The sequence below is a fragment of the Achroia grisella genome, unplaced genomic scaffold (assembly GCF_030625045.1).
Source record: "Achroia grisella isolate CSIRO2021 unplaced genomic scaffold, CSIRO_AGI_Agris_v1 utg2716, whole genome shotgun sequence".
Taxonomy (NCBI): domain Eukaryota; kingdom Metazoa; phylum Arthropoda; class Insecta; order Lepidoptera; family Pyralidae; genus Achroia; species Achroia grisella.
Genome location: NW_026712761.1, coordinates 88,005 through 114,503, shown reverse-complemented (window position 1 = coordinate 114,503; position 26,499 = coordinate 88,005). Strand labels below are relative to the sequence as shown.

The 26,499-nt window shown below is 34.3% G+C and overlaps 2 protein-coding genes across 3 annotated transcripts in view; one reads left to right on the top strand and one right to left on the bottom strand.

Annotated features, from left to right (window-relative positions):
• LOC131842985 (zinc finger protein 37-like) overlaps positions 1 to 11,477 on the top strand; it is a 46,484-nt gene extending 35,007 nt beyond the window's left edge. For both annotated transcript variants that reach the window (XM_059191580.1, XM_059191579.1), the window contains 5 exons: positions 5,375 to 5,474; positions 6,440 to 6,549; positions 7,271 to 7,382; positions 8,168 to 8,272; positions 11,118 to 11,477. In XM_059191580.1, coding sequence (XP_059047563.1) covers positions 5,375 to 5,474; positions 6,440 to 6,549; positions 7,271 to 7,382; positions 8,168 to 8,272; positions 11,118 to 11,288 — 598 coding nt within the window. In that variant the 3' untranslated portion in view covers positions 11,289 to 11,477. The remainder of the gene's footprint in view (positions 1 to 5,374; positions 5,475 to 6,439; positions 6,550 to 7,270; positions 7,383 to 8,167; positions 8,273 to 11,117) is intronic.
• A 1,730-nt stretch (positions 11,478 to 13,207) lies between these two features.
• On the bottom strand, positions 13,208 to 24,321 carry LOC131842991 (gastrula zinc finger protein XlCGF26.1-like). Its single transcript, XM_059191585.1, has 9 exons — positions 23,843 to 24,321; positions 22,399 to 22,515; positions 20,330 to 20,872; positions 19,384 to 19,580; positions 18,664 to 18,771; positions 17,620 to 17,826; positions 16,381 to 16,492; positions 15,233 to 15,337; positions 13,208 to 13,733 (listed from the first exon to the last, which is right to left on the bottom strand). Exons 1-9 carry the CDS (start codon positions 23,978 to 23,980, stop codon positions 13,581 to 13,583), a joined length of 1,680 nt encoding a protein of 559 aa, XP_059047568.1. The 5' UTR covers positions 23,981 to 24,321; the 3' UTR covers positions 13,208 to 13,580.
• Between the last annotated feature and the right edge of the window lie 2,178 nt (positions 24,322 to 26,499).

The following is a 26,499-nucleotide window of genomic DNA, read 5'->3' as shown; positions in this document are numbered from 1 at the left end:
TTATACGATAAGCATAAAAATCCATGCAAGATATTTTTTTGTTGGGTAAGGGCAAGCCAGTCACAGGACTAAGTTGAGGTATTTGAAAGTAATAGCCCTCCTGACCCTTGCTGAATATTAGCGGATATTGCAGAGCGTCGTAAAATTTGTGTGTGTCTGGTACCCTGGTTAATGTATTATTATGGGTGTGTAAAATAATATCACGGGAAGCAAACTGTTCGCCAGATACCACGGCTGCGACTTCATTAATTAATGGTGCATTATACCGTCTTTCATGTTCCCCACTTGGCGTACGGTCAGGGTGCATGACTAACTTGTATTCTTCTCCCGGCATTCTATCTAACGCAGTTTTAAAAGTTTTGATCAAGCTGTTATGATTGTGCAACATTCTTTGAATTTTTATAACGATATCTCTTTCAACACCTTGAATATTTTGACACCTGCAATCAACTTCGCTATTTTCGTCTCCCATAAAGTAAATTTGTAAAAATTTGGCTGATCTGTAGGCAGTAACGAACCAATTCTATGATAGATCTGTCCTTGGATCGTAAATGTTGTGGAAAATCCGGGCATAACAACTTCATTATCTACCCCAAATGACGTCATTTGAAAACAACAATTGTATTTTCTTATTTTGTTCAAAAAACGCTGTGATTCGTTACTGTCGTACATAAGCAATGATTTTAGAGGTTCCTCTGGCTCACCAAGGGATGGAAGTGAAATTTTACCACCAGAACAACACATACTCGGAGTTTCCTCTTTCCATTTTAGTGCATCACAATGTGTGCACTTTTTATCCATTCGCCCTATAACAATTAATTGATGATTAACATAATCAATGAAAGGATCATAACCAAAAGCAGCGTCTGTAAATGCCTCCCACGTACTACGTGTAAATAAACTCCTCCTTTGTGACTGCCGTTCAGCATTGAAAACACGTCTTCGTAGTGATTCTTCATGGGACTCTGCAGCAATCAATGACGCATGCCGCTCTGCATCTAAAAGTTGACGTACTCGAGTTTCTTCTATTGTTTCAGCAGCCCTTTGAGATGCGTGATGTTCGGCATCTAACAGCTGCCGCGCTTGAATTTGTCCTTCAGTCTCAGCAGCTCTTTGAGACGCGTGACGCTGAGCATCTAAAACTCGCCGCGCTTGGTTTTCCTCTTGTATCTCAGCAGCCCTTACAGATGCGTGACGTTCAGCATCTAAAAACCGCCGCGCTAGACATTCCTTCTCAGTCTCAGCAGCTCTTTGAGATGAATGACGTTCAGCGTCTAATATCCGCCGCCCTTGACTTTTGTCCTCAGTCTCGAGAGCTCTATGAGATGCGTGACGCTCACCATCTAAAAACCGACGCGCTACGCATTCCTGCTCACTCTCAGCAGCTCTTTTAGATGCGTGACGGTCAGCATCTAAAAACCGCCGCGCTTGACTCTGCTCTTCTGTCTCAGCAGCTCTTCGAGATGCATGCCGCTGGGCATCTAAAGTTAAACGGCTTTGAGTGTGCTCTACAGACTCTTGGCTTCTAGCAATTTTTTTAGCGCGAGCTCCGCTGGAACTACGCGACACATTAGATTTGTGTTTTCGAGGCATATTATTAGAATAAAAACAATGTAACTGAACAAAAGACTGTTCAAACATACACCTAACTAACACACACGAATCAAAATGTAAACCTCCTGATTAAAAAGGTACTATTAATAAAACAAATTACCAAAAGATTTATAACTACACTTTATATTATTTTTGACGGTAAACCTAAAAAAAAACTTAATTTAATACACTTATATATTTAAGACATAAATAACTCAAAAGATTATGATAACTACGTATTACGAAAATACACACGCAAACTACAAAATTAATGAAACAAATATATTTTACAAAGATACGATTCACAAAAACAAACAAATATCTAGTTACTTTATTAAATTAAAGAAAAAAAAATTGTACTGCGATAAAACGTAATTAAAAAATAAACAAAACAAATAATAATGACAAAGAAATAATAATAAACAAAACAAATTGTAATAATATTGGATAACTTCTAATCTAAAAATAATAACGTTAAGATAACCCATAAATCTAGCCTAGAAATGAAAAACAACATAAGAGAGCAACAGAATAATAATTAATATCAAAGAATAGTATCTGAAAGATGAATATTATAATTTTACAATCGTGCATATTTAAATAATGAAGAAAACGAAATGATATCGAGTTTCAACAACCATACAGCGCCATCTAGTATTCGTTTCGGAACTAAATCACGTAAACTATATTTACATACAGAAAATAAGTCTAAACTATCTGTGTGCCAAATTTAATTTAAATCGTTTCAATAGTTTTGACGTGAGAGCGAGACAGACAGACAGAGTTACTTTCGCCTGTATAATAGTAGTAAGGATTTTTGTCGCAGTACAAAAATATATTTTTGTCGTTTCCGTACAAATAGTAATTTGACAGTATTAATCTACAAACCAACATTTTGTTTCTTACAATCAGTTAAATAATTTAAATAGTTTCATAATATATGACACAATGAAAAGGTCATTCATATATTTTATAAAAAAGGCAGTTAGTTTTTATTTTGGTGAAAAATAAGAAAATTCTGTTTTGATACAACAACCATATATTTATTAATACCTATACTTTATTAATTTTGTGTTAATGCTTTTTAAATAAACACCCACACATTATTTCTGTATAACCTACAAAAATGGGTAAATAATTTAATTTCGGAGAGTGCCACACCACAACATTATTTAAAAAATGTAAATAATAAAATGTGAAGAAATTGTGATTGTTATTAAGTTTTCTTTTAATAAGTTCGTCAGAACAGAGAAACAATATTTGACATTTATTATTATTTGACATAAGACATTGACTTTAATTTTTTGTAATTTATATTGTAAAACGAAAAACGTAAAGAAAAAACACATACACACGATATACGATTTTATCATAAAAAAGTGTCAAAAAACAATATTTTCGCTAAACGTCAACGTCATGTTTCCGGCAAGATCTTTCGTTTTACATTATCTGTGGTTTTGTTCTCTGTGATGGATACCTTATTGGCGCAAACGCACGCGATGTGTTGATTGGTTGTTAGCTAGTGAAATGAAAAGATGGCGAATGGCGCAAACGCACGCGATGTGTTGATTGGTTGTTAGCTAGTGAAATGAAAAGATGACGAATAAGGATTCAACCGCATAAAGATAACCTTGTATTTCCATTTTGAACCCCTTACAACCCTTTTTTCGCATTAAAAAGTAGCCTATGTCCTTCCTCGGCGTCTAAACTATCTGCGTACTAAATTTCATTTAAATCGGTTCAGTAGTTTTGGCGTGAAAGCGAGACAGACAGACAGACAGAGTTACTTTCGCATTTATAATATTAGTAAGGATTGATTATAATATTTTTTTTTATTATATTTGTAGTTCCGCGATGGAAGCCGGTTTTTATAATTATTTTACTGAACATTTAATATAATGATATAAGAAGTATAAATGGGCCGAATATGATCGATTTTCAGAAACTCAACTTTTTTTCCTGTCCACTTCACGTGAAATGCCCCTTTAGTATCTCCTAATATGACGGTTTCTGACATAGACATGCCGTTGAAGCAACGTATATTAAATAAAGGCGTACCATCATCTTAATTACCCTCGTCATCATCCCTACCTTGTACCACATAATTCACTTTTTTATTTGGGCACATTCTTTTTAAATGACCTTTACGATTACATTTTTTACACTTATAACTAGCATATCGATAATTTGACGCCTTATGGTTATTATAACACACTGAACATTTCGTACTGAATCTTTGACCGGACGGCCCAGCAGACGGAGCCCGCTAGTTCCACTTGAAAACTGTCTCCTGTAACTGTCCCCGTCCACATGGAGCATCACCGCGCCGATACGTGCACAGCGTATACTCTCTGCCACATCGACAGTCTTGCTCAAGGTCATATCCTGAATTTGTTGAGCAAACATTTTATCACGTTCATGGCCCGGTAGCCCCCATTACAAATTTGTCCAGCAAGTACTTCTTGTTTCTTCGATGTTTTTAAAATCACAGCTTGCAGCGAGACCTCTTAATCTCGCCGCCCATTATACCGGCGTCTCGTCTATTGGTTGGTGCAGCATAAAATTTGTTGGTGCAGCATAAAATTTGTCTCTTTCTGCCGCCATATTTTGTCGCCAAATCAAATCAATCAAAATATTTATTCGAGTACCGAAATGCAATTAATTCAACTACTGGTATGTATTCAATTGGTTTTCGGCCGTAGGCTACGTTCTCGGTTGAACTTAACTATTAAATAAGTTAAATAAAGCAGTGCGTACTTGTGGTAACTAACGTTGTGCGTTAGGAGAGGCAGTCGACAACATCGACAGGGGCGCGCATTTTTCGCCCAAACATCAGCATGTCTGACGAGTAGTCAGTGCTGTGAGTCACAGCTGAATTCATAACAAATCTCACAGTGATCAAGTGCAAATCCCACGAAGCGTGATCTTGACCTACGAGAATGGCAAGTTGCGGTTCTTACGCTCGACTGGGTTCGCTTCGGGGTGATAATACGGAGTCAACGACTGTTCAATCCTGAAGACATGGCAAACCTGCTGTATGACCCGCTAACAAACTGAACGCCATTGTCGCTGACCATCCTGCGAGGGACCCCAAACCTTAAAAATACCTCATCTATCAAGATTTTGGCATAATCCATGCTCATGGTGCTCTTTAGTGGAAATATCTCTACCCAACGTGAACAGACATCTTACATAACATCATACATAATGGTGAGGTCGTCTCAGGTCGCTATAAATCTATATAGTCTATTTGGATCGACGTTGAAATGTGGTTGGTTGGTTTTAATTGGTACCATATGGATAAGTTGTATACGCTCCTGTTCACATGCCTTTTTAAATATATAAAGACACACAAAAATAATATATCAAATAATAAGACCTAAAATAAAACAATACCCTCAATCTATAATATAAAACTAAGTAATTGAAATTATAATTGCTCGATCGTATTGCCGGTCGCTTGAAATTGATCACTAAAATACGACGATCGTATACCGGTCATCTTATTATTAATTACCTAACGCAATTCTAGATTTATAGAATTTACTTTATATTATTTTATAAAGAGATGTCCTCTCGGACTAATATGGCTCGTTATCGGTTCTTCCATTGGCACGTGGTTTTTTTTGTGTTAATGAGATTTGAACTTAGGTGTTGAAGTTGTGGATAGTAAACATTTTGACTAGGTCGCTTCTCTTTGACTTTCTTTCTGTCTAACTTCTCTATCGTTTGGGTAATAGCAGTAAACGAATTATATTAATTCAAAACAAATTCATTACAGTATCCACACATCGGTTACATTCGAATGTAACATTTGCAACAAAAAATATAGAAGCGAGTCAGGCATTCGGTTACATAGACGGACGGCGCACTGCGAACAGGTAAGTACGAGATCTATAGTTCCTATAGGAGTATTATGTGTGATGGTACGTCCCGCGTGCACTAAGAGTAAACGCTGACGGGACACCAGTGTAGTATAATACTCTTTTATTTAATACAAATGCCTTTTTCGATTTTCTTGAATACGTAGACTGAACCGCATTTATCCTGCATGACAAACAAGAGATAATTAATGTAACAAAATAGAAGTAAAAATGAACCAAGATTAGATCCTTGTGGTACAACTGTTCCGAACTGTTCGTTGGTATGTTACTATTATATAATTGTTTTATGTCATTGTTACTTAAGAATTCATTACTATAAATTAAATTTTGATGCTTCGGTCTAGCATGCTATCCTTTAAAAGTCAAATTAACTATCACTTATTCACCTCTGTTTTTATCTGAAAGTCTGTAATATCTATGACATACGATACATATGACAACCCTGATTTCAACCCCGCTAATAATATTTCCATCCTTTTAAAACTTATAGCTCTTTAATCCAAAAACACAACACAATTCCCTTTGTGACAAAATATCTGTTCGCCGTGAGGTTGAATTTTATTTCAGGCGAGAGATTTTTAAGTGTTCTTTAAAGAAATTCAGATTCACCTCACGTATAATTTGTCACATTATAAAAACCCAAAGGAAAAGCCTTTGGGTTTTTATAATGTCCCCATTGGGCATGATGATACCATTGTCCTTTTTGTAAGAATCCATACCAGTCAGATATACTGTTTGTCCTCCTAATTACCGGCTCTCAGACACACTGCTATTCTCACTCGCCATTCACAGCTAAAGGCCCGTATGACGCCAGCAGTGTGTGCTAGAGACGCCACAATGTTTCTTTTTCTTTCCCACGTATACGACATCAGGTATTGAGTTCACAACAATTTGTACACTTGACAAAGGAGTAATCAATCAGTAATCCATCTAGGATAACCGTCGTATTTTTATTATTCCAGAAAATGGAAGGTGCATACTGCGCAGAGTGTGATGTTCAATTCAAAACTGCGTACATATACCGCACACATCTACGTACTAGTCTCAAACATATCTCAGTTGAAGATCTTAAGTAAGTTATGCCTATTTGTATTATTATTAATAATAAAACTCTTTGACAATTCACACAGCGCCATCATCGTAAATAAAATTTACAATTGAGTTCACAACCAACATTTCTTCGTACCTCACTACTGTATAATGTTCGATTGATAGAAGCAGAATGCCGGTCTCGGTGGTCAATAGGTTCGATTCTTGCAGGATACAAATATTTGCATTCATGGGTAGGAAAACACTAGGCACTACACTGTCTATTATGATAATAGCAATTTTCTATTTAAACACGTTGACTTTCAGACAAAGAGTAGTTTTATTTTTTTTTAATTACAACCAATCATACAAAGATGGCATATTACGTTTTGTTACATCATTTACTTATGCGCTTACATTGCGTTTTGTTACATTAGAAACTTAAATCTAACATCTTCTCTACAATCTTTTAAAAGATCTTGGCCTATATAGAAATGCAGTGAGTTCTATACTAGAACATGTATGTCTATGTATGTCAAAAGTTGCAGTGACAGACTCGTCTGGTACGAGTCTGGTATTAGACTGGGCAGGGAGAGAAATACGAGTGGTGAAGGTGAATATTGACGTACGACGACAAAGGGTCCCCCTAAACCTGTACCCGGGTCACAAGTCTCAGGAACTGCTCTGCTTCCCTCTCTGCTACACGATGGTCCAGGCCGTGAATTCATAGACGCTAAGATGTTCGTTTCTCTTTTATTTTGCAGACACAAATGTGATCAATGTGGCAAGCGATACAAGTCCGCCTCGTGTCTCAAACATCATATAGAGTCAATACACACGAAGGAAATGATCTACACATGTCAACTGTGCGACCAAGTAAGACTAGCATGATATATTTTGCTGCTTTTTATGTACTAATAAATCAAAATCGCCGGAGTAGCGGGATCGTAATCGCGACTCCAGCGACGTATAGTGGGCACCTCACATTGTTTTTGGGGGATTAACCAGGCGCGCGGATGATCACTCCCTACCACAGCCTCTCAACCGTCGTGTCGCCTATAGCATCACGGACAGTACAGTTGTCACGTGATATAATAATTCAAAGGAAAATCGAAATTCCAACGGCCTGAGCCGAACGGTGCTCTCAAACAAAAGGCGTATTAGCGTCAGGCAGGAGTTGGCCTTGAGCCGTTCCATACGTCCTTCCGCGAGTTTGTAGTGCCATCTATATTCGCCCCTTATCGTTCAGTGGAGTTGTAAAGGCAATATTAAAATAGTTCGAAAAAAAAACCAAGGTTACCACTCCTGCGTTATTATTACTGATGATTTAGGTACAGACCGAAATAGCTTTTGTTTAGTGGCAGAAATAGGTGAGACAGAAATTGAGAAAAATTACGCCCCACTTCATGGTAAATGGTAAATCGCATTATCACGTAATGCTTGTAATATCACTCATGCTTTGCAATTCTATAGAATTAAATTATCATGCCTGTTATCCTGTAATTTTTAATTATACCATACAACTGAAACAGCTAACGAAGCCAACTTCTTCGGAAATAGGCGAGACTGAGGTACTACTTTAACAGACGAATTTGTACAAAGACCACGTAAGATGCATGCTGTGTGTGCTACACAGTCTCCAGTAACTTGTATCGTTGCAGGCGTTCAGTACGTCGCGGCGACTGCGTGTTCACGTCCGGTTGAAGCACGAAGGCAAGTGCAGACCGAAGAACAAAATTTGCACCATCTGTTCTAAGGCGTTTGAAGTAAGTATTGTTTTGCGTGATATTGAGGCGTCACTGGTTCTTGATTAGTAGCATCTTATGCTAAATGTAATAGTGATAAAATAAAATTTTATTTGCAACCGTATATTGAGAATAAAACAGTGGTAGCAACAGCCAGACAGGCGTCAGAATTATTATTTTTATTGTTTGTTTATTCATGTTTACCAATTTACTTAAAAAGACTCGCAGTTGTTATTGATTCTTTACCCATTTTGTACATAATATGGTTATATTAATCTGGTAAACCTATAACATTAAGGTTTCTCAATGTCTGTGTGTCATTTTTTTATTTATCTTTAGTGACAGTCTTTCTTTTCTTATGGCATTATAATATTATTATTAGAATGCCATGCCAGTGCCACTAAAGCTTTGAGAGCTATCAAAGTTTTGACATGCATCCTGTAAAACTTTATCTTTTTGCATAAGATTCAAAATAGTTTTCTTGCCTTTTCGGAATAAAGCACTAGTCGAATAACAGCCTCCGAAATCATAGACAAACAAAATATGTGGTTTCATATTAATGTGAATTGCTGTTGAGTGGAGGTGTGTAGGGTTTTTTGAAGTAGAAGCTTTACAAAAATCTAAATTTATGTAATCTGGTGAGAGAGCAATCATTAGTCCAAATAAATCTGTATCATTCCCTGTAACCCTGTAACATTAACTTGGCTGTTAGTTCTTTCTTTCTTTATTATTGCTGATTTACAGTTAGAACATCAACATCTTCACGAGCAATTTGAACATATATATTATTATATTTTAAATGAGCAGTTAAGAAATCTACAATTTTTTTATATATATAATTAAAATTTGATTTCGTCAAAGTATTAAAATATTTCGTCAAATATTTCATTGGACTATAAGACAAATATTTTTCTTTTTTTTTCTTGGTCACTCTATTTCCATTTTCTATCAACTGGCCAAATGGCAACAAATTTGTTGTCAGGTTAGGAATGCACGAAACGTTTTTCACTGTGATGTCGAACTGAGAACCGTTCACTTTTGTAGTGATCATTGTATCCCCGGCGCATATAAATGGTACAGACAAATTATTTATTTATTTGTTACTTTTTGTTGCACCTTAAAAAAATACATAAGAAAACGGAATATGTAAAGTATGTAGATACAAAAGGTAGGTGTTATCGTTTTAGCGATCTCTTACATTTATTTGATTCTCTTCCATTTTATTTGCAACTATTATTACCTTCATTTCATCTGCCTGTCGAACTAGCAATAATATTTCTTGATTGACAATTATATTGATACTTGCATTCGAATCCACATACCATTTTTTACACATTAAAGGGTTTATCGTTAGTAGTGATAGTTTATTATTATTAATAAATAACAATGTACGTCCAAGAAACATTATTTTTAATAATAGTAGAGTTTATAATACCAATATTCTGAATTATATTGGCCATTTAAAAACGCAGCACTGAAAATAACTTCATTTTCTGTTCGTTTGGCATTGGTTTTGTAGTGACCGATCTTTTTGCATTTATAATATTTTAATTGCGTCGTACAAAAATATTTTTTAGTCGTTCACATTTGGCTTGATTACTTCCGATTCAAGTTTGTCTCTAAATTTGCTGATTTGGTCATAACACGCTAAATGCATTGTTATAAAGTTGATAATGATTCATTTAGATTTTAGATCATATGACAGGTAGAGTGTCAGTCTCGATGCATCAGCCTTTCATTTCATTACATCAGTATTCTTCAATTCAAATCTTCAATGGTAAACATGTAAAGTTTTCTAATTATTGTTCTAAAAAGCACCTAGATAACTGCATTGTTATAAGCCTTTTTTAGAAACAGCAAATCTCTGTTTCAGCGGTTCTGCTGCGGTGCTTTAAAATAATTATCTCCATTGTTAGAAGGCTCTCTACTAATTTTTTGGCACTAGAACAAGCATCCATACATTGCAATATATACTGAAACTTGTCTTCATTATCTATATTCTAGTCCTTATATAGCTAAAAAAATCTTTTTATTTTATATTTTGGTTCCACTGAAAAAATCCATTTGTTATACATCTTTATGTTGAACTTTTGCTTTGTTGAAATATAATGTTCCGTAGAAACTGGTAAACGTAATAGTCAACGACGTTCAAAATGTCATGTTATATTTCTTACCGTTCCATTTGAAATGAAAGTTGAAATAACTTTATAGCTATCTTTATAAGTTAACATAAACTCATTTTCTGGTCTGCGCGACTTACTTAAGTGCATACCATCTATTTTTATATTCTTCCGTGGTATCTATGTCCACTTCAAATTCTGCTTCGTTTCTGTCGTCGTTATATAACCACAACGAACAGATTTTACTATTTCATTAAGCGTAGCATGTTTTTCACAGAGACTGTCATATTTCCGCTTCTTTACTCTTACGCTTTACTCAATAATTGTCGTTCTCTTATCGCTCTTTAATAAATCACCAAATTATTTATTCACGGTCGCCACTTCGTGAAGGATTGGAAGAAGATCGCGAAACAAACTATATTATATTAGAAAATTATTTATTTTTATGTTACAAGGAATAATATGGTACGAGAGGAAAACAATATAGGTACAACAAGAAGAAATTCATTTTAAAATACATGTCAAAAATATAAAAAAGTAAATCTTTCTAATAACTCTTAAAGAGTTCCGTAACAATAAAGTTGATTATATGTATTTAGATCATATGTCAGGTAGATTGCCAGTCCCTACACATTAGCCCCTCTTTCATTACTTACATCAATTCACAAAAATTGGTAATTTATTTTTTTCTGTTGTAAAGGGCACCTAAGTGCATTGTCATAAAGTTGACAATGGTCTGTTTCCAGACGAAGTCCGGGCTGCAGCAGCACATGAACGCGCACACGGGCGCGCGTCCGTTCTCGTGCTCGGAGTGCGCGGCCACGTTCGCGCAATCGGGCGCTCTCTACACGCACCGCAAGCTGCTGCACGACAGGCACAAGCGACGGAAACCGGTGCAGACCCGGACAGACCACTAAACACGAGTTTACCGATAATCTATGTAAGAAGACGGTGAAGCTGTAAAGGCCAGATGCGGCTAACTCCATTAGAATAGTTTGAAAAAAATAAAAACGGTTGTTCAAACCGGATAAAACCGGTTCAGATATTGAGTTATAAAATAATATTAAACCACCGGAAAATCATTAACAAATATATTTATCTAATGAATTGACACAGTTTGTTTTCTTATGTAATTTATAACTTCAATTGGGATTAGGAGAAAACCAATAACTTAACTTGCATAAAAATATGTCATTAATATTTTTATTGGTAATGATAAATAAGGTGACGGCCCACTTTATGGTAAGTGGTAACGGTCATCTATACATCTATACATATAAATAAAATTGGAGTGTCTGTTTGTAATATTGAAATAACAGTTTTTTACTACAGGCATTTGAATATAAATACTGTACATATACCAAAATAACATTTTTTTCAATTTTTCTGTCTGTCTGTCTGTCTGTTCCGGCTAATCTCTGAAATGGCTAGACTGATTTTAACGGGACTTTTTTGGCAGGTAGCTGATGTAATAAGGAATAACTTAGGCTACTTTTATTTTGGAAAAATAAAGTTAAATTCTACGCGGACGAAGTGGCGGGAACAGTTAGTCTATATATAAGAGCAGCATCTATGTGATAGTCGTGATACGTACTTATCATTCCAAAGGACTAATATGTCATGCGTTACAGGATAATTTTGTAATATCAACGCCAAACTGCATACTACAACTGAAAAAGCTTACAGAGCAAGCTGTTTGGTGGTTAAAAAAAATGGGACTGAGGTAGGTACATACGCAGACAAATATTTATATTTATATCTTATGATGCTCATTACACACAATGTGGTGGATATTATGTATGTATGGATATATATATTTGTATGTCGGTTCTATATACATGTGCAGAAAGCGATTGCATCTACTCGATAACTATATAGAATAAATCGATGCAAAAAAAAAGTTAAATCGTATATATTCGTATGACAAAATTAACAACTCAAAATCATGTACATTATTTTTAAAGTAAAAAAGTAGCTTTTAAGTGGCCAGCAATACACTATGAAGTCCACAACACACAGATACCGTTAATTAAACTTAATAATAATAAAGTTAATAATATCGTTAATTAATTATTAATTAAACTCAATTAGGTAGTCAGAGATAATGCCAAATGTGTATGTTTTGATTATCGCAATTCGGTCGGTATGTTTTTGTATACATCATAAGCTTACTGCCATCGCGGACTATTTTTTGGTTTGATAACGGAATTTCCTTTATCGGAGTTAACCAGAAATATAGTACACAAGTTTTTTCTGATGTCCGTCAGATTATACCTATATATAGGACGACCTCTTGGGCGTTTTTTAGGGTATACCACTAGGCTATGATATCCTATATATAATAGATATAAATAAAATTACAATTCCTTCTTGATTATATATTTCAATATATAGCTAGGATGTTTGTATATATTTAACATTTACGTTTTTCTTTTAATAAAACTACTTGTGACAAATATACGCCATAATCTGTCTTTACACGTACGCTCTTTCACGCAGGAACGAATGTGCATGTAAATGTAGACAAAAAGAAAGAGAGACGGCGCACGCAAACAGTGAGCTCATTTCCGCGTGCAAAAATCGTGTGTGCGGCTTTATAATAATTAATTAATATTGTAAAATGGAGGACATTTGACTATAGAGCAAAGATATAATTATAGAGTTATTGATAATATATAATACTTGAACATGTCTTTGAAAAATAAAATATGTGGAATAAAACTAAAATTTTAAAAGTGAAATGAAACGTACACGTATCGCGCGCGAGTGATAACAAAAATAAAAGTCTTTATTATGTATAAATTTATTTATTTATTTATATATATTATATCTATTATAGTAAGTATTTAAGTACGTATATATTATTGTTATGTAAGCATATTGGTATTGACACATTTACCTAAGTTAGGTAAATACCAATAGTACACCTTTCAACCGCTTTCTGTTTTTACCAAATGGTTAGCTGGTTGAGAATACCAGAATACATTAAGCTCATCAATTGTACATTTATTTTAAATAGTGCAATAAAGAATGAATACATAAAATACAATCACTAAATACTAAGCGCGCTGGCTTTACCGCGCTAAATTGCACAATTGAAAGAATGTCGGGACACATGAAAGGCAGAGCCATACAGGAATTTTTTTTATATTTATAGTGATAAATATTTTAAAAAAGATCCTGTATGGCTAACACATTCAGCCGTAATGCTAGGTTCCTTCTGCCCTCGTGAGTGTGTCGGTGTGGACGCGTCCATGCGCGTGTAAGGCCGCTCGATGTGCGAACTGGACGCCGCATTGTGCGCACGAAAACGGACGCTCCCCCGTGTGAGTGCGTATATGATTTGTTAATATCTTATTTGTCTGAAAAAAAAAACATATTTTTATTTAGGACAATTCACACAGAGCTATATAATCCCAAGCTAAACCTTCGTTACGGTTACTAGACAACTGATAGAAATATGTAGGTAGGTACATTTTTAACATTTTCAACGCCATTGTAAAAATGACAAAAACCCTTTTAACTGTATGAAAAAAAAATCCTTTTATGACATCAGTAAACATTAAAACGTATTTATTTTTTAATTTGGGACAGAAATTTTCCAGGAAAATAAAGAAAATTCATTTCGGTCACCAGTGACCACCGTGGCGCTGTGGGACAAAAACACATTTTCTATTCGCATGAGCCGCGAAGTCATAAGAGAGTATTGTTGTACCGCTGGTCATTCTAGTCGTACTACTAGAAAAAATCACGCGCCGACGCTCAAATACTTATTAAACACTAAAGTGAGGTCATTTTTATGAGGTCACCGGTTACAAGGCGTTTAACATGTTATATATATTATAATATCATCACTGGACAATTCACACAGCGCCATATAATATCAAGCTAACCAGAATATGTATTAAAGAAATAAATGTTAATTTTTTAAAAATAATAATAATATATCAGTAATTCATGGTCTAGTCTCTAATCAGAGTTTGTGTTATGGTTACTAGTCTAGTATAAATATATAGATATTTTTTTTAAATACATAATATATATAGAAAACACCGCACAGATGAAACAATCATACTAATGGATACAAATGTTTGAGGAATCTAACCGGCGACGATTGGATGTTCGGCGGAGTGTTAAACTTCTAGATAAATCTAGCTGGTGAACATTTATTTATTAAAACTTAAATACACAAATAAAGGTTGTGTATCTGCAGATTGCTTACCACCTTGGGGCTTGGCATATATATAACTCAAAGGTGACTGACATAGTGATCTATCAACGCACAGCCCAAACCACTGGACGGATTGGGCTGAAATTTGGCATGCAGGTAGATGTTATGACGTAGACATCCGCTAAGAAAGGTTTTTGATTAATTCTACCCCCAAGGGGATAAAATAAGGAATGAAAGTTTGTATGAAACTTTGTCAATTTTAAACCGATCGGGCTGAGACTTTGCATGCATAAAGCTACTATGACGTAGGCATCCCCTAAGAAAGGATTTTGATAAATTCCACCCCAAGGGGATAAATTAACGCGAGCGAAGCGGCGGGCAAAAGCTAGTAGTAATATATAATAGTTTTCTTGCTGATGAATCTTTACATACTATAAAAAGTCGCCGCCGCTGTCTATTCCCTATTATTCATATTATATCTTTTAAATCACAACGGATTTTAATGCAGTTTTCAGCAATAGATTATGATTCAAGAGAAATGTTTAATACATGCGTGTTATAATATAGAACAAGCGTGAAATTCAAATATTTGTACAGCAGCTGTGTGAAGCATCGACGATAAATTTAATTATAATTATGATATTGTATTTGCTGATTCACGGTCTGGTCTCTAGAATATGACTTACTCACCGTAAACCCTTTGCCGCATATGTAACAGATCTTATTGCGTGGCGGCAGTATGCCGTCATGGATGCGACGCTTATGCTTCACCAGGTCTGCATTGCGTATGAAATTCTGTTGAATAGTATAGTGATATTATACCTATATACCATACTAATATTATAATAAATAAACAGCCCTGGATAATTATCACAGCGCCATCTAGTCCTACGATATGCAGAGCTTGTGTTAGAGTTAGAGACAACTGATAGAAATACTTTTTTTTTTGTAAATACATAGAAAACACCTAGATCGATACAAACAATCATACTTATGAATATAAATATATGTGCCGTGCGAGGAATCGAACCCGCGGCCATCGGAAGTAAGGCGATGTGCTAAACCACCGAGGTAAGGATGAAAGTTTATGTCACATATTTAATCATTTTTAGTATTTTCATATGCTAAAAATGATTAAATATGTGACATATTATATTTTAAAATGTAACGTTACGAAATTTTGAATTCTTCTCACTCCCAGCTTACACTATTACAGCATACAATAAGAATAGGAAGCTGTTTCGTAAGATGAAGAAGAAAGAAGAAATAACATTAATTGATAACCATTAATGATATAAATATACATACACACATTTAACATACATATTACAAATATATATGTATGTATATATATATACATATGCACACACATACACACGTAAAACAATTACAAATTACAAAAAACATCTATAATATTAATGTGCAAGGTTGGCAACACGCCAGACACCCAGCATTTGCCGTGACAGCTAACTAGGTAACGGTTACCATCAGGTGGGGTGTCACTTTAGAATAGATAATCATTTATTTAAACAAACTTAAATTAAAGCACTTTTGAATAGTCATCACATTTTTTTTATCTACTGCTCATTCGGAAAGCTGTCTCATCACAAGAACGAGCAAGAAACTTCCGTGTTGTTCTTTTAAATAATTTTATTGTTATTTTACATGTTTAAGTTGAAATGTTTAAACTAACTACAAACTAATTCAGTTAAATACTCATATAGAGAAAATATTAAATATACAACCAACTGGTTGAGTAATTAAATAAGAATAAATCAGTCGTAGTGATTAGATCTTGTTTATCATTTCCTTGGAATATTAACATGAACAATACTAACCTTGTCACATTGCTCGCAATGGTATTTATAATACTTTAAGTGCACCAAATTATAGTGATCTCTCATGTAGATATTCTTTGTAAACACCTTCTCGCAGTCCGGACACGGCACTCTGTAACAAAATAAGCATATCATAAGAAAATCGAATACAAAAGTATAGTTATACCAGTATTTTTTGCATTAGCATTAATAATAATAACTCAGGACAATTCCCACAGCGACTACAAATTCAATTCAAATTCAAAATATCTTTATTCATGTAGCTCTATTACGATATGTCAAATCTCTCAGTATGATATCGAGATCAGAAGAACTACAAGAAACTCAGCTCGTATTTTTTTCAAATAATATTGGAACATGATAATAAATATAGTTTTTAAAATTCAAATTTGAGAATAGAGTGACCACTACTTAAATTATTTTATGTTTTTTTAATTACAACAAAACAAAAATAATTGTACAATGAGGATACATTATCCATCAGAAAATATAATAAGGGAAATTTACACAGAAAAGGAAAGAGGTTTTTATAAAGATTATTTGATTCCTGAGGTGAATATTTTGTACATTTATTATCAACAAAATCTCAAACTACGTCAGTTCGGGAATATTGTAACGTTTCTTGTGTTGTGTAATTAGTGTTTAGTTATAGTTTGTTTAGTTGTAAGATAAATATTGTTCAATCATATAGCATGTAAAATAACTTTATATCATTTAAAATTAAGACTCATTATTATTTTTGTTTAATGTTCGAATATAGAATTTTCTTTTTAGAGGGGCAGGATGTACCACCGTACCATAATAATAATATACTTATAAATTATCACTTACGTTATATTTTCACTATACATATATTACTATACAATAAATCAGTGTACAACATCAGATACGGGACGTATCTTTTATTTATCATCCCCGTAGATTATCAATTATAACTATCAATTATCATTATCAATATCAATCATCATTATCAACAAGTGTAGGAACAACCCCTACATTCTGTCTATATCTCTAGATGTCGGCGAAGCGTTTCTGGCAATCAACCCAGTACTTTATTATAACGAATAGTGTTGATAATATTAGTGTTAGGTTGTCTTATCGATTACGGTTTAGTATCAAATTTCACATAATCGTAAAAAATGATTAAATTAACACAAATCTATTCTGCAAACGATATTATTTATTTGACTATACATACCATCCAGCGCAAAAGAACCCAACCACAACAATTAGACTCACCTCACCTTCTTGACTGGCTTGTGTTTAGCGCTGTTTGCCAAATGCCATCTGTATCTGTAGATGTCGGCGAAGCGTTTGTCGCACTCGACGCAGTAAGCGGCGGCTGGTGGACTCTCCATATGATGCGTTTTGTTGTGAAGCCAGAGGCCGTTGTATCTAGCAAAGCGCTTATTGCACGGCTTGCACTCAAATGGGCTGTGTTGTTTTCTGTAGATTATCACAGATATAAAAATTAAATTTAAAATTAAAAAATCATTTATTCATGTAGGACATTTTAGGCGCTTATGATATTAATTTTTTTTTAATAATAATAATAATTTTGTTTTAGACAATATGATACATTTTGTTAGTAACAGCTTAATGACATAACTTATCCTATGTTAGTAATAAAATATAATTTTTTTTTTTACATTATACTTTTTCCCTACCGTCCAGTTCAGTATATAGATCCAATGAAGAACTGGCAAGAAACTCAATTAAATTACATTTTTAAACCATGTATTATACATATAAACCTTCCTCTTGAATCACTCTATCTATTGCTAAAAACTGCATTAAAATCCGTTGCGTAGTTTAAAAGATATAGGGAAATAGACAGCGGAAGCAACTTGATTTTATACTATGTAAGGTTTATTATATATTTCATATAAGATCACCAGGATATAATCAAACTTACGTTATTTCATTAGTCCCAAGTTAATTAGAGCTTGCGTTATGGGTACTAGACATACTTAGACACATTTATTTTTTTAAATAATAATAATAATCTCAGGACATTCACACAGCGCCATCCAAACCCAAGTTAAGGTAGATAAAGCTTGTATTATAGGTACTAAATAACTGATACATATACATAGTATTTTTTTCGTAAATACATCCATATTATACATAGAAAACACCCAGACTGATACAAACAATTATACTCTGGAATACAAATATTTGGCCCGTGCGAGGAAACGAACCCATCCCAGTAATAATCCACCCATAACCAGTGTGCTACCGCTAGACCTCTGAGGCCGTCCATATATATATATCAAAACATACCTGATGTGGTCTTTAATGCAGTACCGCATCTTAAAACTAATGCCACAGTAATTGCAAATGAATTTCTCATGCCAGTCCTTGAAGTGTTTGAAGAACTCACGACGGCTTCTGGAATAATAATAATAAGACTATAACACTACTTATGCATAGTCTCTCTTTGGGTTAGTGATAATACTACGGATATCACGTTATCATGCCACCCGTGATACCACTCAACTGTCTCTTATCCTGTAACTTCACTGACACATTCCTTTACAACGCTGCGCAAGTACTAAGCGTCCGAAAGTTGTACATTATAAGAGCTATCATCCATAACCATAATCTAACTAAAAATTGCCAAATAACCCCAGAACTACCACCTAGCGTTTCTGTAACCTTCCTAAACCTGTTACTAAAACTAGTTTTGCAAGGCGCTTCCCTCCATGTATGATTTCATATATTTACAGTAATAAAATTTACTAATCAAAGCGAGCTGGTTGGCAGATAGTAGATTTCTAGACTAACTCCGCAAAGTATATATGACATCTAGAACATTCCCAACCTTTTTTGTACCATGCCCCATCTCAACCTTTTTCTTATTGATGATAATGAAATGATCCACCCGCCTGCGCTAACGGAGCACCAGTGAAGAATAATAAGATGAACATGAGGTCAGGTCAGTTAGCACATCAAATAAAATAAATGATTTTCTATTCTAATTAATTAATAGGTAATGCTTACCCAAATTTAAGTCCACATTTCAAGCACTCAAACGCTTTCTTATGTCCTTTCATGTGGGAGTTTATATGCTTGCTGTCATAACACGTGATTTTACATAATAAACATATATATTTGTAGTAATGTTTTCGTATATGTGCGGATAGACGTCTCTTGTCCTGTTTGCTAGTATTACATACGTCGCAAATGTACGGCCGCCCCTGGAAAAGATAAAAATAATAATAAATATCCCTTGATAATTCAGAGTGGGGGAGTGGCAAGGGGATTGTTAGTAATGTGGACTGATAACCAGAGTTCGGAGCAGGTAGATCTATTTTATATCATTTATATATCATTACATAGTTAAAACAAAGTCGCTGTCGCTGTCTGTCCATCCCTATGTATGCTTAAATCTTTAAAACTACGCAACGGATTTTGAAGCTCTTTTTTTAAATAATGTGGTTCAAGACGAAGGTAATATATATACACCCATGCAAAGCCAGGGTAGGTAGCTAGTGATAAAATAATATGGATATTTGCAGTGCAGAAAGAGACAAAAATAGGTGCGTCACTCTAGTCACACCTGTGACACTACCTGTACGTGTGAGCGAGAGCGCATTATGCAGGGATATCACGACAAAGCGGAAACGTCGCGGGTTGATCCTTATTAACACTAATGTCTGAGGTCAATGATACTAAATAGCTCTACTTACTTCGAACAGTACTGATAACCCCATTGCTAGCAATGTCCCATGTCAGGTTGACTTCCACACGGTTGTCCCTGGAAATTGGACTACACGATGTGCTAACTGACCTGACCTCATGTTCATCTTATCATCCTCCACTGGTGCCCTGCCAGCGTAAACCGCTAGCGCAGGCGGGTACATCACTTACCATCAAGCGGGCCAACAGCCTTTCCATTTGAATTACATTAAAAAACTACTATTCTAGGTTGTATAAGGTAACTAACCTTATCATGTCTAACATTATGACTTTTAAGTTGACTTTCTTTATTAAATCCCATCATACAAGTCTCACATTTAAATCTGTTCATTTTATAACTCCCTCTAACTCTTTCACTCTCTATATGCTCTCTCAAGTCCTCTGGACTTATTTGTACTTTTATAAAAGCTTTATCACTTTCGATAATTTTAAATTTAGGTTTTTTATTCTGTAGCGCACGCTTCTTAGCCCATTTATTATTAGATTTAGATTTTTTATCTGTGACATTTTTTTCTAGTTCATCTTCTGTGCATTTCAGTTCAGTTTTAAACTCTTTTAATGTTGTATTTGATTCCAAGCCAGTGTCATTCAATTCTGTTTTTAAATCACCTTTTTTAAAGTCTATTTCATTTAAATCTTCATTATCGATGCCATCAAAAGAATTAATTTCATTATTTTCATTTGTTTCTATGTATGATTGTATGTTTGTTTGGTTCACATATATTGTGTGTGGATGGGAGTCATTTATTATTACCGTTGTCAGGTTGGAGAGGGATGCATAGATAATATTCTGTAATAAAAATAATAATAGTCATAATATTTCTGTCGACACTTGAGACCCTTCCATTAGTTTACGTCTCGACTATATAGATTTACGATAGATAAGATACATAGATAGACTCCGCGTCGACACGTTATTAATAAGCCATGTAACATAACTACTAATAAACTTAATAATATACAATAAATCGCACAATCATTTTACCGGTATACTCACTACCTACATTAGTGATGTTACGGATCTCCGGAACCGTAACCGAAACTATCGGATATCCGATATGAAAACATATCCGTAACCGTAACCGAATCCTAAACAAAAGTGTCGGATAATATCGGATAGGAGTGGAGCCTAATTGAGACACATTATGTAACCATATCATTAGCTATTTGTATTTTACTTTTGATATTCCTTAAAAAATTAATATCCATAATCGAAATTATCCAAAACTAACGGATAATCCGAAATAATTTCATATCCGCATCCGTATCCGGTATAATAATCGTTCCTATATCCGTATCCGAAATTTCATATCCATAACATCCCTGACCTACTACAATAACTAATACAATATGTAGCGCCACCTCATCACAACATATATAACGCTATAGTGATGAGGATAACCACCGCGCTACAATATTATATAAAAAACTTGATGTTCATAAGCTGCTACAATGTCCTACATGAATATATTATTTTTCAATTTGAATGTATGAGAGGTCGGAAGGCCATATAAATAAATAATGAAAATAACAATTTTCAGACAATTCACACAGCGCCATGTAGTCCCAAGCTAAGTTGAGCTTGTGGTACTAGACAACTGATAGAAATAAATAGGTAACTTTTTTGTATGAAATGCATACATAATATACATAGGAAACAAACAAATATATGGTATAAATATGTATTATATGTAAGAAAAATCTATAACAAATGTTTAAAAAAACCTATTCTAAATTTCTAGGCTCATTATGTCAATACTTATAAAAACTTCTCATGTCACAATGTTAGTTACCATATTCCATCGAAACGTCTTGACCGATTTTTATGACATTTTATATGCATATTCAGTAGGTCCGAGAATCTATTTTTTACTATAGGCTACTATCTATTTTTTGCCCTAAGTTATAAATATAGTCCACCCCTAATATTAATTTAATTTATAATGTGGCATTAAAAATACATACAACCCTAAATTTTCACTCTTCTTTCACCAATCACTTTACCTATTTTATAATAGCGATTTTAATTTATATGGCAAACAATGTGTGCCAGGTCAGCTAGTTATTAATATAACTCTATCAAATAGTCTTTGGAACACTTAGTCTATCTACTATCTCTAGAAATAAAATTGGAGTGTCTGTTTGTAATATTGAAATAACAGTTTTTTACTACATACATTTCATATGTATGTATAAATACGGTACAAACACCAAAATAACATTTTTCACAATTTTTGTTGTCTGTCTGGCTAATCTCTGAAATAACTGGACCGATTTTAAAATATTTATTTGCATTTGTTTATAAATAAACTGTACCTGACCCATCTGCAGCAATTCATTGGCTCTGCGTACATGATGCTGGAATTTTATGACTTTAGATAACAGCCTTTCACACTCCCAACACACTTGTAGTTGGTTTGTATTCACTGCAGACTGGAAATAATGTTATTAATATTATAAATGTGAAAGTTTGTGAGTACAGTTGTAGGTTTGTTACTCTTTTACTCAAAAACTATTGAACGGATTTTGATGAAACTTTACAGTATAGGTTAGTTCAAGTTCATCTTATCATCCTCCACTGGTGCCTGCCAGTGTAAACCGTTAGCGCAGGCAGCGCACTATTCCAATATCATCCATAAAAAAAAATAGTTTTTGCTAGGTACCGCTTCAAAAAAGACATTATTGTAGCAATCACACTAATATTACAAGTGTGAAAGTTTGTGAGTGTGTGTGTATGTTTGTTTTACTGATAGCCGCACGTACCCCTTGATGCAGCTTCACATACCCTGAGAGTATGCATACCACTAATTGGGAAACACCGTAGTATATAGACAAGGAGTACCAAAGAGTATTTGATAGTTATATTAATAACTAGCTGACCTGGCACACATTGTTATGCCATATAAATTAAAATTGCTTTATAAAATAGGGGTTGGTGATAGAAGGTTGAAAATTTAGTGTTCTATGTAATTTTTAATGCCATATTATAAAAGATAAAAAAGTTTGTCCAATAAATAAAAAAAAGGTTAGGGGTGTACATCCCTTATCACTCAGAGTATGAAAATATATTGTTGCTGGTAAATAGATGAAAATTTAGGGTTATCTGTATTTTTAATGCCACATTAGAAATTTTGCGCTGTGTGTAACTTGGTTATAATACTACAGTTTATATGCTAAGTGGGAGTCACTTTCATTGTTACCTGTATGTTTTAACTTTAAGTTTTACAGTATTAGTAGCAGACCCGGCTACATTTTGCTAAGGCAATAAAATATTATTGTGATTATAAATTGGGATGTAAGCGATCCTATCTTTCAAGTTGGATCAAATTGCACATGACTTCAGTGTGTTGTGTTTGTGTTTCACACAATGTGAAAATCAAATTTGCAATCGGTTCAGTACGAGTCCATCGCGGCCAAAAAAAATTACAATAATTTTTATATATAAAGATAAACTAGGAATAAGTACTGATGTATTGCTAAATAAATATTATATTATTATTATCCCACAGTAGAGATCTGCTCCAAAATATATAAATACTAGCAAACCCGGCCACGCGTTGTGGCTACGGTTTTTGAATAAAATAATATTGCGACTACAAATTGAGATGTAAGTTATCCTATCTTTTAAGTTGGATCAAATTGCACACAACGTGCAAATATAATTTGCAATCGGTTCAGTAGTCCATCGCGGACAAACAACGTGACATGTAATTTTTATATATACATGAATATAATAAAATATTGAAGTATTAAAACTTACTTCATATTCAGGAAACAATTGCATATAAATATGGAAATATTTCTCCAGCGGTACGAGTCTCCGACCGACGCTGAGACAAGTTCGACATAGCAATTCTTCATCAATAAGATATTCACGTTTTATTTCTAATTCATCCATATTTTACAATCAAATTAAATAAATAACATCAGGTTAAGTTATGTGCACTATTATTTATGTTCTGTCAACTTGACAGCAAAAAAGCCTAACTTGACAGTGTCAAGTCAGGCTTTTTTTTCTCTTTTATTAATATATTTTATGGCTCTGGATAGAAGTATTTTTAGCTCAAATTAACAAGTACACTAACTCAAAGTTTTATAATACAAATTAGAAAAATTAAAGTCAATATCCAACATATGTCTATTAGAACTATTTTGGCCGACACTTGCATCCGCATTCGCCTTTCTCCTCCGTCTCCGTCTCTCCTCCTTCCGCCTCCGCATTTCTCTATATATCATCAAGAATATGAATCATGATTAAAGAGTTAACATTATGAAATGCACCCTGGATATCTAAGAAAACACACACAGTAAAGGGTGCAAAATTTTTTTGACTCAACTGTACAATCTATATCTACAACCGATTTGAGAGTTGAATATTTTGTTTGATAGTTTTTGTTAGTCTACTCCTAAAATTTCAACGTGTTTTAGAGATAATAATTTTTGAAATTAATAGGCTATTTGACTGATACTGAATTGTTTCAAATGATTCGTTAGTATATGTTGAGGTAAAAAAGAACAGACTCAACCTTGTGTCAATGTGTTTTATCTATGAAAAAAATAGATGAAAGCTTTTATTGTTGTGTTTTTTAAATCTATAAAACACTATTTTGAAAAAGGCGGGAAACGTTGAATTTGGCGGTCGTGGTTTTTCTTTAATTTAATATTTTATTACAAAATAGTGATCAATTGGGTATAGGGTTCATGATTTCTCGAGCTTTTCAATTTCTCGGGTCTCGAGAATTCTCGAGGTCAATTTCTCGGGTCTTCTCGGGTTGTCGAGAAATTTACATTTACGTACGTTTTCTCATATTATTTGGTTCCAATAACGTCAATGAAATTCAGTGGTTTTCCTCTCAAATAAAAGTATCAAATTAAACTTTTATTGAGTATATTTAAAATAATTAATATTATGAATATTTTTTTTTAATAGAGAAATATTATTAGGTCCATATGAAATTGGCGTTTTGTCGTACTGGCCACTTTGATCTCAAATATCTCCTATTTGGTTAGGAATGCCATTTCCAAATTTATACAGCTATTCACTTTGGGTCACTCACAGCATACAAAAAGAAAAACTTAAAATATCGCGTTAATTACGAGTACGAGTTCCGCTGTGGCACCAGTGCTACACGGTGCTAAACGGTTCGAAGTATTAATGATGTGTATGGCAGTGGTCTCGCAAAAGAAAACACGTGCATTTTTAGTTCCAACGTTTTCGTTCTGGAAATTTCGACCTGCAAAGCAATCTCTGTGGGCGGCCGGAATCCAAGATTGATAATGAAGAATTGAAGACTATTGTGGAAGCGGATCCATCGCAAACCCGTCCGAGTTAGCAGCAGGCTGCGGTGTTAGGGGCCGTTCAAGTATTACGAAAGCACTATAGGGGGGCGGGGGGTCTTTTCTTTGCTTATTTTGGATGACATGGGGGTGGGGGAGTCTGTATGATGATTACGTCATCGGTCGTAATTTACTTTTTTACACGAATGGCAACCCTCACATTGTCTTTGCTAAAAAAAACAATACATTAATTGAGAGATGTTTACGTAAGCATGGGTGGAGGGGGTAAGAGCTTTGCTTACTTTTGCTGACAACGGGGGATGGGGGGTAAATAATTGTGATAAATCTGCTTACGTAATACTTGAACAGCCCCTTAGTGACAAAACTGTTTTAATCCTTTAGCAAATTGGGAAGGTGAAAAAGCTTGAAAAGTGGGTCCCTCATGAATTCAATGGAGTAAATCGACAAACGCGCGTAGCCTGCTGCGTTACATTAATCAACCGGCATAATAATGAAGGGATTTTAAATCAAATCATCTCCTGTGGTGGAAAGTGGATCTTGTACGATAATCGGAAACGCTCATTGCAATGGCTAAACCCTGGCGAACCAACCAAATCCTGCCCCAAGCGAAATATGGCTAAAAAAATGTTACTTGTGAACGTTTGGTGGACTATTTCCGGTGTTGTTCACTTCAGCTTTCTTAAATCTGGCCAGACGATTACGGCAAATGTGTATTGTCAGCAATTGAGAAACCATGATGGAAAAGCTAGCTGCTAAACAACCGAGGCTGGTCAATCGCCAAGAGCGCTTGACCACATACTGCACAACAGACAGTTACCAAATTAGAAGAGGTTCAATTGGAAAAATTACCATTTTTTCGAAATTTGGATAACTTCTTCCAAGGGAAAAAATTTAACTCCGATGGGGCAGTCCAAAGTGCAAAAACAAAAGGCAAAAGTGCATAAATAGGAATGGTAGATACTTTGATTAAATAAATATATTATATTTTGAAAATAAATACTTCAGGTTATTCCCTTACAAAACGCCAATTTAAATTTTTTAGGACCTAATTATTCAGACTTATATTTATAATGACAGCACCATTTTTGGCTGCTTATTTAGAAAAAAAAACAACGTAAA